General features: G+C 38.0%; 1 protein-coding gene across 6 annotated transcripts in view; it reads left to right on the top strand.

The window, feature by feature from the left end:
* The window catches only part of LOC149806372 (oncostatin-M-specific receptor subunit beta-like), a 177,963-nt gene that overhangs the window by 28,631 nt on the left and 135,159 nt on the right, over positions 1 to 14,173 (top strand). For all 6 annotated transcript variants that reach the window (XM_089952304.1, XM_089952262.1, XM_089952286.1 and 3 more), the window contains one exon: positions 2,440 to 2,531. In XM_089952304.1, coding sequence (XP_089808430.1) covers positions 2,459 to 2,531 — 73 coding nt within the window. In that variant the 5' untranslated portion in view covers positions 2,440 to 2,458. The remainder of the gene's footprint in view (positions 1 to 2,439; positions 2,532 to 14,173) is intronic.

The raw sequence follows: 14,173 nt of genomic DNA, 5'->3' as shown, positions 1-14,173 counted from the left end.
ATATATCTTACCAATTTTAAAAGTTACATACCAGAACCTCACGCCTTCCTGTATACTGGTTCCTCAAGATCAGACAGGGGAGCTTAGTGTAGCTGAAGGGCATAGTCCTGCTGGGCATGTGTGTCTCGAGAAAAAAACTTCCCTTTGTATCATAAATGTAGACATGTAGGCTATTTGGTCTAGTACTTCTAGGGTGTATAACCAAAGGGATTTTATGATTAGAAAAGGTAAAATTATAGTTTGATATTATATAGGGAGGGATCGATAAACAAAATGAACAGTCACATATACCATTAGTAGATTTCACATTAGCAACAACTGTGAATGAGGAAATTGGAACAGATATCAAACAACATGGACAGTTGAAATATAAAGATTGTGGGAGTCGGAAAATCAGTGACAGTCTTGGGAAAGGGGTCATATTCTGTTGAAATGTTGGGTCAGCATTTAGCTACAGAGTTCTTTTTTAGATCCCGAACCTTAAATTGTAATAAGAAGCAAATCATATCCTGTATGTAAGAGTAGTAGTTACTAGTATGTCCTACACACACACACACACACACACACACACATAACACACATAAAAATATATTTAAATATATATATATATATATATATATATATATATATATATATATATATATATATATATATATATATATATATATATATATATATATTTAAAGGAAGTAAGTGGAGTGGAAGAACCGGGAGGTTAAGTAAGAGGAAGTAAGTTGAGTGGTGAACAATGCTCTAAAAATATTACTGTAGATAGATTGATATGTTGTAACATTGGAGAGGTCACAAGGAAAATTTCGATAAGAATAGTTTATATAAACTGCAGCAATTAACTACAATCCTTAAGGTTCCACAACCGCATACAAACCCATAAGGTCATATGGACAAATAGTAATTGTTGCATCATGGTTACTACAGCCAACACATCGTTCATTTGTATACCTCAGACATCAAGGCGTCACATATTCCCTTATCTCGGCTTGGAAGTTTTGAAGCCCCTTCCACTGGATGTCTTCAGAGGCGATCACTCAGAATCTGCCACATTCCTGACAAGATAATTATTCTGGAAGGCAGCCTGTCCAGACCGGGGTGTGTGGTCTTCTTCTGCATTGTTGATAGCTGAAACACTTATTGTCATATGTAGGGGAAGCCTATGGTAAACTTCTTCACAGTGAAGTCATGTCTCTTAACTGCCTGACTAAAAGGTATCGTGTATAGATGGGATCAACACTGTATAAATATAACTTCCTACCTTTCAGATTAATCTTTAACGTTCTTCACAGTGCCCGGACCTCCAAGTCATGGTACATCCTGGTAGTTCGTCTGTGGTCCCTACTAGCGTGCTAATCATGGAAGGTGGGGGTGGGGCAAACGGGGAGTTTGCTCTGGGCACCATTGGTCCTGGGTCGCCAATACAGCTGGTAAAAATTAAATTGCAAGAAAAATTGTTGTCGGGGCCACCGTCGTTGTCACCGACGCCATTTACCCTTAGTGTACCACTAGTGGTCCCATGAGTCATTGTTCAAAGATATCCTGGACCTGTTAGTCAATTACCTTGACCTGTTAGTCAACAAGAGAATTACCGCTTGGATCAATCTGCTGTCACAGCACAGAAGGTCCCACTTTCACTCTTTGAATTCTCCAAGTTCTGGCTTGACTCATATCGAACGATCTGTCTGCTAGGACCAATGTTACAGGAAGGGCGACAAACGTATAACTGCTAAAAGACATTTGACTTTCAAGATTTATGATGCCTGGTATAGAATGTTATGTAATTGGTGCAATAAGTAATGCAGTGGTCATATCTTACCACTTTAACAATGATTCCAATTTGAGGAAAGCGATAGCCCAGTATTCACCATTAAAGGTTATTTTTTCTTATATGGATACAAGGATTTAAGTTGCACAAGTAACTATCTGCCTTAAAGTGGATTAAGCTAGTTCAAACTGGTTGACTGGAATAGACCAACACAATGGTTCTCAATAGGAAAATGCATGCATTTTTACCAGTTATTTGATTGACACACCATAATTATTTCTTGTTGCATTATTTGTAGGTAGTTCATCTAAAACTGTTTTGAATGAATGAATGAATAAATGAATGAATGAATAGTCCTACCATCTTTTTGGGTGCTCTTACCAAACCATCAGCAATTTACATTAATATAGTACTTAGCTGTATTAAGAAGGCAGTCACTGTGATTTCCTAACTAGTTACCAAATTACATGTATCTCTATCAAATCAATGATAATGATCCTTTATATTTAATTGGTTAGTTAACACAGTTGATAGTATAGATGAAACCAGTGTGATAAAACTTATTAACTACATTAGTTCTAGATAAAGTTTGTGTGCTTCCCATTTTGATAACTTCTCCACTGGTGTGATAGAAATATATTGTGTTATTTTATCTATTTCAGATGATATCGATGAGATAGCATGAAGGTACTTTGGAGTATCAGTTACATACTCTTCAACGTTTTCATTGTACAAAACATTTTTACAAATGAAAGTAAGTACTCTCTGTCTGTCTCTGTCTAACTGTCTGTCTGTGTGTCTGTGTCTCTCTCTCTCTCTCTCTCTCTCTCTCTATATATATATATATATATATATATATATATATATATATATATATATGTATGCATGTATGTATGTATGTATGTATGTATGTGTGCACGCGTATGTATGTATGTATGTATGTTAAGAATATTTAATATAATTTTTATTATCTGTTGGTCTTCCTTAATGATTATATGTTATGTACATCCATAGTTGGTAATTGATAGTGTCTAAAAATCAGGTTAATGAGGTACCTGATAGAAAAAAAATATCTGTAAACAACATTTAAACAGCTAAATATCTTTCTAGCAATGTATATTAAATATTCAGATCATTGTTAGTAGTTAACATGTTTATTTCAATTTTGAGTTTAAATAAATAGTCTTGATTCTGACCTTATAAACTTCTAGAATGGAAAATTCCATTAAGTGGACAAAGTATTTCCAGAAAATGGTAATTGTGAGATCGGTCAAGCAGAGGCGTATATTACACTATGTAACACAATTTTTGTTCCTTGGTTATAAGTGTTTTTTTGTAATTGCTTATGCCTAAAAAGTATAGAAAATAGCTATTATTCCCTACAAACTTTATTTTTGTGATCAGGACAGTGATATTTTGAAATTTACCTAAAGTCAGAAAAAAACATGAATCAAAATTAACATGCGTTTATACTAAAGTAATACAAAAATGACCACAAAGGATTTAGAAGTGAGTATATTTTTAGATTAACGATTATACTGTAAATCAATTTAACGAATCAGCCCCCAAATGTAGTCTCTCATCATGTTCTCGTTATACTGTCCTTGGTAGCGGCGTTCAAAGTCCAGTATATCCTGATGGAAGCGCTCGCCTTGCTCCTCTGAGTACGTCCCATGTTCTCCTTGAATTTACCAAGATGAGCATCAAGGGTATGGACTTTGAGGGACATCCTGCAGCCCATTGTGCGGTAGTTCTTCACCAGAGTCTCAACCAGTTCCACATAGTTTTTGGCCTTGTGATTGCCCAGGAAGCCCTGAACCACTGCGACAAAGCAGCTCCAAGCCACTTACTCCTTGCTAGTGAGCTGCTTGGGGAATCCATTGCACTACATGATCTTCTTTATCTGTGGTCTGACGAAGACGCTGGCTTTGACCTATGCCTCAGGCAGCTTAGAAAATAAGTCTTGAGGGTACTTGAAGGCTGCCGACCCGTTATCTAGAGCTCTGACGAATTTGATTCATAAGGCCCAATTTGATGTGCAGTGGTGGCATCATCACACTCTGGGGGTCCACCAATGGCTCCCACTTGACATTGTTCCTCCCTAAAGAGAACTCGGTCTGCTGTGGCCAGTCCCACAAATGGTAGTGCACATTCGTGTTCCTGCCCTTCAAAGGGCAAAGATAGCAGGGAATCTTGGTAAAAACCGCCTCAGAGACTTATCAGGAATGCCACCATTTTGAAGTCTCCGATGACCTCCCAACCATACTCGCCATAGTTCAAGGGGTCCAGCAAGGTCTTGATGCTGTTGAAATCCTCTTTAAGGTGCACCGAGCGAGCGAGGGGAAGAGATGGTTACTTGTTCCCATCATGGAGCAGCACGGCTTTGAGGCTCCTGGATGAGCTGTTACTGAAGAGGTGCCACTCATTCTGGTTACAGGCGATTCCGATTGCCTCGAACAGACTGGTCACATTGTGGCAGAAGCAGAGCCCATCCTGACGAGTGAAGAACCTGAAAAAAAGCTTAGTGACGCCTCCTCTGATCTGCGACTTGCACACTTTCATCCATCAAGTTCTACTTCTTGAGCCCAGACGTCAAAAGCTCGGCATTAGACTTGGTGAGACCAAGATCTCTAATCAAATCTCCTCAGCTCCACCTCTGAAATTGTCATCTGGATTTACGTCTTCCTCGCTCTCTGACTCGCTGTTCTCTTCTAAAGACGGCTGATCTCTCTCTCCAGAGTAGTGGGTTCGGGCAGCTCAGGGCAGGGTGGATGAAGGAAGGTCCGGATACATGATAGCAGGTGCATTATTGTCAGTCCGACGTTTGGAAGGGTCCACCATGCAGAAGTAACAGTGGCTTGAATGGTCAGTGGGTTCTTGCCAAATTCTTGGGATAGCAAGATTCATGGCTCTCTTTACCCCTCTGTACCATTTATTTCACCCATGACTAATGTGTAAGAGATTCTCGCAACGTCTCAGAAAAATGCAGATAGGTATCAACTTAGGCAGCTGGATCTAAACTGAACTTGTGGGAATAAGGCCCCTGTATTTATACCACTATTTATATTACTGGAAAGTTCTAAAAGTTACTTCAAGTTTACTCTGGACTGAATCTACCTGGAATGTTCTGGAAAATAGGTAAATTTCAAAACATCACTGTCCTGGTCACAAAAGCAAAGTTTGTGGGGAATAATAGCCATTTTCTATACTTTTGAGGCATAAGCAATTAGGAAATAACACTATCCAGGAACAAAAATAAAATTTGTTACACGATGTTATTTTGCTTACCTAAGAACTGTTTATTCTTACTGAACATCCTGTGCAGAATGATTCTTATTGTTGTGTTCAGTTTTCCAGATTTCTTTATACAAAATATTATTCACTGGAATTACAAAGTGCTCAATAAAATTATTGGATAGAAAATTAATTTAGAATTATTGTCAACTTAGAAAAGAACATTTTGGATAATATTCTGATACATCAAAATGCTGCTAGAACATCGCCGCACTCCAGGCCATTGGCACATTTGCACGTTCGAGACTACGGGTGCCTCAAGACATTGAATATCCGAATTTATTTAGAATACCACTGGAATTCAGTTTGAACTTGATAATTTGGACACGTGATAGAACTTTTAGGACTATTTGGGATTTACTTCACAATACTGTAAATTCTTTCTAGTTTTCGTTTTGTATTCTAGGAAAATAAAAAGATTCTTGAATTTTACAAAACTTGTTTGTTTGCGCCCGTCTCTGTTGATTGATTTATATCCATAAAGTCATAACTATATAAAGACCCTAACTGCCAACCGCCCTGTCCTGCGATACAAGTCCCTACGAGACCCGGAATTTTTTAAGACAGAGAGAGAATAAATATCCTTTTCGAGGCATATGAGTGGCCCTGAAAAGGGCCTTTGGTTTTCTTCTTGTTCTTTTAATTTCTTCTTTTTCTCCACCAACTTCTTATTCTTTCTCCTACTTTCTTAACATACAAATACACACTCTACTATCCACATAAACGTCCACGCATGCATACAAAGACAGAGACTTTCATCGCAGGACAGGACGGGTGGCGGGTAAATTTATAGTGTCAGGGGAATCTTCCGGGTCCCATAGGGACTTTCATCGCTAGACAGTTCAGCCTTCCTGTTTGCGTTACGTATGGTTTATTTATTCAGTCAATATGGGCAGGCAGAGGTAGAAGATACTCCATCAGGTTTGGTCAAGAATATTCAAAAATGGTATAGTTTATGAACTAGCTGAACTTACCCACTGACCTAGCTGAACTTACCCGCTGACCTAGCTGAACTTATCCGCTATTGCTGTTTGGCCCGATTGAGGTCAGCTGCTTACCACATTCTTGCCAATGTCTAGTACCGTGACGTCACCTCACCTATTCCATTTCTCTTGTCGCTAAATTACTGTGAAGAGCTATAACGCTCAGCGGGGTTAGTAAGTTTAGATAGTTTAGCGGTGAAACTATGCGAAAAAACAATGCTTGGCAGGGAAGGACATCGAACTCAACAGAATGATTGGTGGAGCGGAACATATCGCTTTATAGAATGCCTCGTGGACATTGTTGGCAATGTCCAGTACCGTGACGTCCATTCCTATTATCCCTATACAACAACCCAACTTTCCCTTGTCGGTATACAAGCTCAATTCCCACTCACGCTAAACGTGCCCAGTGTACTTACCTGCTACTACCCTATGCAACAACCCCACTTTCCCTTGTCGCTATACAGGCCCAGTATTCCCCTTGTTCAATTCCCCTTGTTGCTATATCGTCCCAGGTGGGGGTCTGTAATGTATTTTTCCCATTGTCACTATATCGCTCCGGCGGGGGGAGGGGGGGTCCGTAATGTTTTTTCCCATTGTCGATATATGGCCCCACTATACTACTCCTGATCTCGCCTTCCAGTGAAAACACTGGAAACATTGGAACAAAGGAAGGGTCACTAGTAACCTTGCATGATGACTTTTCAGCAGCCTAATTCAGGCTGTTTGCTGTAAACAGTTGCTAAATCATTTAGGCATGCACTGGACTTGTCCATGGCCTTATCAGCAGAGCTTCTCCACATCCACAGGGATGTTGCACTGGAAACTATCAAGGTTTTACTAGAGCAAAGAAATTCTTGATGGCTGCCTCTAGAGGCATAGAGTCACTTCGAATAGTTTATCTCATCCGTGGATACTCAGGATTTGAGAGACCATGAACACTGGCCTCTTGCATCCATTCCTGTTTCCTTTAAACCAGCCAAGAAGCAGTGTTGTCATGTTTGTTCTCAAGACCCAGCAGATGAGTTATTTTAAAGCCGCACAGTCCCATTCAAAGAAAGAAATCCAATTCAGTACTGGACCTCAACGGCCAGCCCCCAGAAGGCCATACCGCAAAGACCAGGGAGGAAATTCACAGGCCCTTACTCCCCCTTTCTAACTTCAGGGGTGGACAGCCCTAGGAACTCGCTCCCTAACCTGCAGAGCATACCTCTTTCTTTGGTTCCCATTGGCACCAGGCTAAATCTCATTTCGCATGCTTGTTCAGACTTGACAGTCAATTGCTGACTCCTTTCTATCTTTTGAGATGGCTGCCGGTTTCGATTCCATGATCTCCCTACTCTAGTGAGGTCCCCAATTTTCTGACACCATTTAAATATGGTACAATTAAAGAAAGGGTTTATTTCCTTCTTCAGAAATATGTAGCAAAAAAGGTGTTAAAAGACCAAACTCTTTCTTTTATTCTGACATCATTTAAATCTGGTATAATTAAAGAAAGGGCCCATTTCCTTCTTCAGAAGTATGTAGTAAAGAAGGTGCAAAAAAAAAACTCTTTCTTTTATTCACGGATTTTTATGGTTCCCAGGAAATGGAGATAGTCTCGTTTAATTATCGGTCTTTGCTCCATAAATTGATTTCTGTTGGAGGAATAACTCAAAATAGAGACCATTACCTCCGTCAGAAATATCATAAGACCTGGTAATTGTGCGGTCTCCACCGAACATTAGGATGCCTACCTTTATATCCTCTATTTTTCCTCCAGCTGGGAAATGCTTCCAGTTTTGTATGGATTGGGAGGTCTTCCACTTTCAATCTCTGGCATTCAGTCAAGTCTCTGCATTGAGTTTTGCCAAGATTATGTGAGTAGCTGCAGTCATTTTAAGATAATTAGATATCCGGGTCAGCCAATATATCGACGATTGGTTGAACCACAATGCCAGTCTAGACCCTCTCAGAGTAGACATGTCTCGCTGTTGTTCCATAGTGACCAGGCTGGGTCTTCTACCGGACACTGAGAAATCAAAGCTAAATCCATCTCAAGATTTTGTCTATGTGGGGATGAATTTTCTCACAAACAGAGGGTTGGTCTGTTCTTCTCAAGACATAGTAAATAAGATACTGTCTCTGTTGGAGATGCTGAGAATAAAGGCGGTGTTGTCAACATGTCTTTTTCTCTAATTTACCTTGAACTCCAAAGCAGACCTAGCTCCTCAAAGCAGACTGCACTTGCATCATCTCCATTTTCTTCTTTTAGCTGTTTTAAAACCGCACATGGACCCCTTGGATGCTCCGATTTCGGTGGGTTGGGATTTCCACCATCATCTGAACTGGTGGACTAATCGGGACCGGTTCTGGCCTCTGCACCCCTTGAAAAAATATGGGTTTGCATTTGCATACGTTTGAGATTCAGTTGGGGTTCTCATGTATAGTCGGAGGGACTGATTTTTAGGGTTCATGGTATCGGGAAAATTATACCCTCCACAACAAACAATTTGAAAATGATGGAAGCGTTCTTAGACTTTCAGGTGCGTCAACCATATAAGAGGTCACCGTGTGACAGTCTTCTCTGACAAAAACATGTTATTGGTAGCGTATCTCAGGAAACACGGAGGCACACATGCACCTACTCTCCCTCACTGGGCAACTTCAGAATACAACCTGTAAAGGCAAGGGAAGATGGTCATCAAGGAATGGTGTTTCCACCAATCTGTAGCAGACTCCTTGTTCCAACTTTTGGGAAATCCATTGGTGGACTTGTTTGCCACCAACGTGAAGAACAAGCTCACCTTTTGTTTCCCCCGTGTCCAATTAGAGGGCGTGGACAGTAGATGATTTTAGCCTGAAGTTGGATCGTATGTTTGCTTACAGCTTCCCACTGTTCAGGATGATTTTACAGATCCTTCACAAAGTCAGGCTCATCTCATTCTGAATGCCCGTAAGTAACCCAAGCGATAGTGTTTCAACGATCTTCTCAATCTGCTGGTGGACCATCCCAAGACCTTCCTTTATCAAAAGCCTCCTGACAATTTTCAGTCCAACGAAACTTGCTTTTCTAGCTCAATAAATTTGTCACAGGTTCAGATTATAAAAAATTGGAACATTTCTGAAAGTATCCAGCCATACTTAAAAATTGCATCAGTTGCTTTTGACTAACAGGCACAGGGAATTCAGAGATAGCCTTGACCTTAGCATCTCTATGTTTAACTTGTCCATGTCCCACAATATGTCCTGGAAATGTTACATTAGCACAGGGGAACTCACTTTTGAATAAATTAATTGTCAAACATGCATCTGGGAGTCTGTCGAAGAATTTCTGAATTGTTGCTAAATTTTCTCTCCAGGTGTCATTGTAGATGATGATATATCATTGATGTAAGCATCACAATTATTTTGACCAGATGTGATCATATGCATTAGACGTTGAAAAGTACGTGGTGACTCTTTCATCCCAATCAACATCACTTTATTTTTATAAAGTCCATCTGGAGTCACGAATGCCGAAATTTCCTTTGCTCTTTCCATTTGTGAAATTTGCCAAAATCATTTCAGAAGGTCAAATTTGGTGACATACTTGGCATTTCCGATATTATCAATACAGTCATCAATTCTTGGTTTTGGAAATGAAGCTGTTTTCGTCACTCTATTCACATTTCTATAATCAGTGCACATACGAAAAGCTTTATCTGGTTTCGGAACAAGTATATATGGTGAACTGTAGTCAATTTTCCTAGGCTCTATGAAAACATTATCCAGCAAATACTGACCTTTTTTTAATTCAAGTATTCCTGTTTGAGAGGGTTCATCCTGTACCGGTGTAGTTTCACAGGTTTGGAATTTACAATTTCAACGTCATGGAAACTTTTGTTGGTTCTTGTAGGAACATCTTGAAATAAGTGTTCATATTCATATAATAACTGCTTACGTTCATTTCTTTCTTGTTACAAATGTTAAAGTTTCTGGTCCAGATCTTTCCTAATTTTAGAATTCTGAAGATCTGTCACTGCAATATCAGTAGAATCCAACGATATTCCTTCACTTAAATCATCACTTATTAGGACAGGCACAACTAAATTCTGCCTCGCTTGCGCTCAGCATTAAGAAGTTAGTGCTAGGACTGGTCGGCCTGGTGGCAGGATAATGTGACTGGGTGGGACATCATGCTACATGTCTGCGGCATGATGCCCCAGTGCTAGACATCACAATAAACTGTCACACTGCATACGTCGTAGCGATATGACTGAAAAATTGTTAAAACTATTCACACACACACGCACACACACAGACACACGCACATACAACTAAATTAATTGCATGTTTAACCTGGCTATCTCTTTCAGTATACTCCTTTAATATGTTTATGTGGCAAACTTGTTTTTGTTTGTACCTCCCAGGAGTATTTATGATGTAATATAAATCATTTACTTTCCTGTCAACTGTGTAGGGGCCATACTACTTGGCCTGAAGAGGATTTTATTTTATGGGCAAGAGAGCCAGAACTCTATCAACAGACTGAAAACTCTTTTCTTTTGAGTTTTTATCATATCTTGATTTAATTTTTGACTGATTAGAGTGCAGAGTTGCTCTTGCAACCTCACAAGCCTTTGAAAAATTAAACTTAAAATTTGAAACATAATCGAGAAGATTAATTTCAGTATCTTCATTAGAAAGAAGTTTCTCTTTCAACAGCTTCAATGGTCCACGCACAGTGTGTCCAAAGTCAGTTCAAAGGGACTGAAGCTTAAAGATTCTTGAAATAATTTCCTAACAGCAAACAATAGTATATGAATGCCTTCATCCCAAACTTTACCCGTATCAAAACAATATGATCAAATCATACTTTTTAAAGTCGGATTAAATCTTTCTAATGCCCCTTGGCTCTCAGGGTGATAGGCAGAAGATTTGAAATGTTGGATGCTTAAATCGTACATAACTTACTGGAAAATTCCAGACATGAAATGTGAGCCATGATCAGATTGGACAGATTTGGGAAGGCCAAATTCAGCAAACAAAAACTTTATCCAAGCTTTTCCTCTTGTTTTAGATTTAATATTCCTCAATGGAATGCCTCTGGAAACCTTGTTGACACACACATAATGGTCAACAAGTATTGGTTATCTGACTTGGTCATAAGTAATAGACCAGTACAATCTACCATGATTCTATTAAATGGTTCGTCAAATGGAGGAATAGGTTGCAGATGAGTCTTAGGTATCTTGTGATTGAGTTTTCCTACCATTTGACAGGTATGACAACATCCACAGTATTTACAAACATTACTTTTGAGTTTTGGCCAATAAAATTGAGTCCAAATCTTGTGATAAGTATTATTGATCCCTAAATGACCAGCCAAAGGAGTTTCATGGACCAGACTAAGTATTGCCTGTCTGTCTGTTAGATTTTGGAACTACAATTTAGTAGTTCACTTTTCACCAGCAGATACCTCGCGAGGTCTCCATTTTCTCATAAGAATTCAATTTTTAATGAAATAACAGACAGGCATTTCAGTGGCTTCAGTTTCACTAATGGCCCTTTGAAACAAACTAGATCTCAGGATCTTTTTCCTGTGTGATGACAAGTGGTAGTCATTTGTCACTCTGATTAGGATAAAGAGAATCAGTAGTTAAAAGAGGATCACTGTGATCAATACCCTTTGCTTGATCCAAACAAGGAAAAAGTGACCTCTTCAAAAGCCTGACCAATACATGTGTCATCTAAAGGAATACGTTCCTTATCAACATCATTCTCAAGAGCTTTCTTTGCCATAGCTCTGGTAACAGCACAAACTGGGTATAAATCAGGGAATTCTTTTTCAATAGGATCAACTTTCTGATCCAAACAAGGCTTGTTAGTCACAAGAGGATTAACCACAACCTTCTTTCCAGGCTGAAATACGTTTCTGCCAGAACACTGCTGAGTGGAAGTCTAAATATTTACAAAACGAACTTTATGAGTTAAAGAAAACTCAGCAGCAGCACGAGCAGCATTTTCCAAGGTTTCGATCTTATGCTCATCAAGAGAAGTCTTAACGTCACTATGGACACAGTTCTTGAACTCTTCAACCAATATGAGTTGTTTGAAACTTTCATAATCATATTTGTCTTGGCTAAGCACCATCTAGCAAATAACTGCTCTTTTTCTCTAGCAAATTCAACATGCGTTTGTCCAGCTTCTTTTTTATAGTTCCTGAATTTTTGCCTATAAGCTTCAGGGACTAACTCATAACCCCTTAAGATGCATTCTTTAACTGCATCATAGTCACCACTTTCGTGAACTGACAGTGAATTGTAAATATCACTAGCTATACCATTAAGTACACACTGTAACAATTGAGTCCAATGCTCCCTTAGCCATTTCAAATTTTCAGAAACCTTTTCAAAACGAGTAATATATTTGTCTACTTCTCTTTCTCTGAAAGGGGACACTAGCCTAATCTTCTATGCAACATCAATTCTAAATATGTATCTGAAATGGGAATGTGCTTTTCACTTGCCAGTTCCATTTCTAAATTTGATTTGCCAATTATTATTCTAAATTAATATTCACTCTCTTTGTATTTGCATCTCTCTCTCTCTTTCTCTTTTTCATCCTTTTGTAACTGCATTTGTTCTTGTTGTAACTGCATTTATCTTTCTCTCTTTCTTTTTTCCTTATTTAATTGCATTTGTTTTTCTTTCTCTCTCTCTTTCTTGTCTCTGTCTCTCCTCTTTCTCAAATTGTAACTGCATTTGTTTTTCTTTTTCTTGTAATAGCATTTGTTTCTCTTCTTTTTGTAATAAAACTTGTTCTTTCTCTTTCTCCGATTTCATTTGTTCTTTCTCTTTCTCCAGTTGCAACTAAAAACTGTATTTGTTTTTCTTCTTTATCTTTCTGAAGTTCATGCTTCCTTTAATTCAATCTTGTATTTTAATTTTAATTCCTTTACTTTTCTGTCAGAGTCTGATACAGACTTACTGATCGAAACCAAAGCACCTTTATCCAAAACATTTCTATTCTACCAAATACTGGACCAAAATATTTTTTATTTCTTGCTTCGTTAAGGAAGACTTTGCTTCATAAAGATCATATTTTCTGGCAAGTTGAATAAATTCATCTTTTTTCAAAAGATCTAATTGTTCTTGGGTAGGACTTGAAAGAATGATTTCCACTTTTGACCACATTCTAAAAACACCTTGCTGATTTCACTAAAGATTTCAAAAATGTAAAATAATACTTGGGAATTTAAAAAAATTCAAAAACATGGGGAATTCAAAATTTCAAAAAACAAATTTTTATGAAATATTTAGTCGAATTCATATTTCCAAGGATGAGCACCCCAACTTTCTTTGTTAAGTGTTTAGGCTCTTATAAACAGTAACAAGAAAAAATTGAAGACAACAAGCTTTGTAAAATTTAACAAATAATTTATTTTCTTAGAATAACAAGGTAAAAATGGAAAAATGAAGTTACGGTTTTAAGAATCAAATCCAAAAATAACCCAAGAATAATCCAAGAAATAAAAATTAGAGCTCCTATTAATACTATGTTCCAATGAGTTTGAGTTCGAGTCCCGACAAAAATCAGAAAAGGAAGGCGCTGACATATAATGTTGCCAGTATAGTATTGATGTGTCAACAGTTCTTTGTTGTACCATAAAAAATAATATTCCAGTGTTTGAATTCCAAATAATATTTCAGTAAATGTCTTTGTCCAAGAATTCTGTATGAGCACTTAAATATTCCCAGGGAAAAGAATTAATCTCTTAGAGCTGAAATAATTTGAAGAAAATTTAAAATATAACTCCAACTGGTCACAACAGAAAAAACACAACCTTGACATTTAAAGTGTTTAAAAGCCCAACTAAAATTATTTCTCAATACATCACTATTATATCTGACTACTGCACAATTCTGGTAGAAACAGAATTTTGAAATAGAGGCTACTCACATGTATAAAGTCATGTACACCCAGTACAGCCTCGATTCCACCCTATAAATCCACACTAAGAATGAATAAAAGAAATATAAAAATAAGAATTTGTTTACTTCAGCTATTGTTAATTCTGTATCAAGGTCAGGAACTAGGTCAGCTTTTAGATACAAAGTTCTATTATTAGTTGTTTATGAAAAACAGTCAGGTCAAA

Source organism: Sinohyriopsis cumingii, chromosome 1 (genome assembly GCF_028554795.1).
Source record: "Sinohyriopsis cumingii isolate HCF-2022 chromosome 1, ASM2855479v2, whole genome shotgun sequence".
In the NCBI taxonomy this organism is placed as follows: domain Eukaryota; kingdom Metazoa; phylum Mollusca; class Bivalvia; order Unionida; family Unionidae; genus Sinohyriopsis; species Sinohyriopsis cumingii.
Note: the sequence above shows the minus strand (reverse complement) of the source record. Positions and strands in the feature narration are given on the sequence as shown.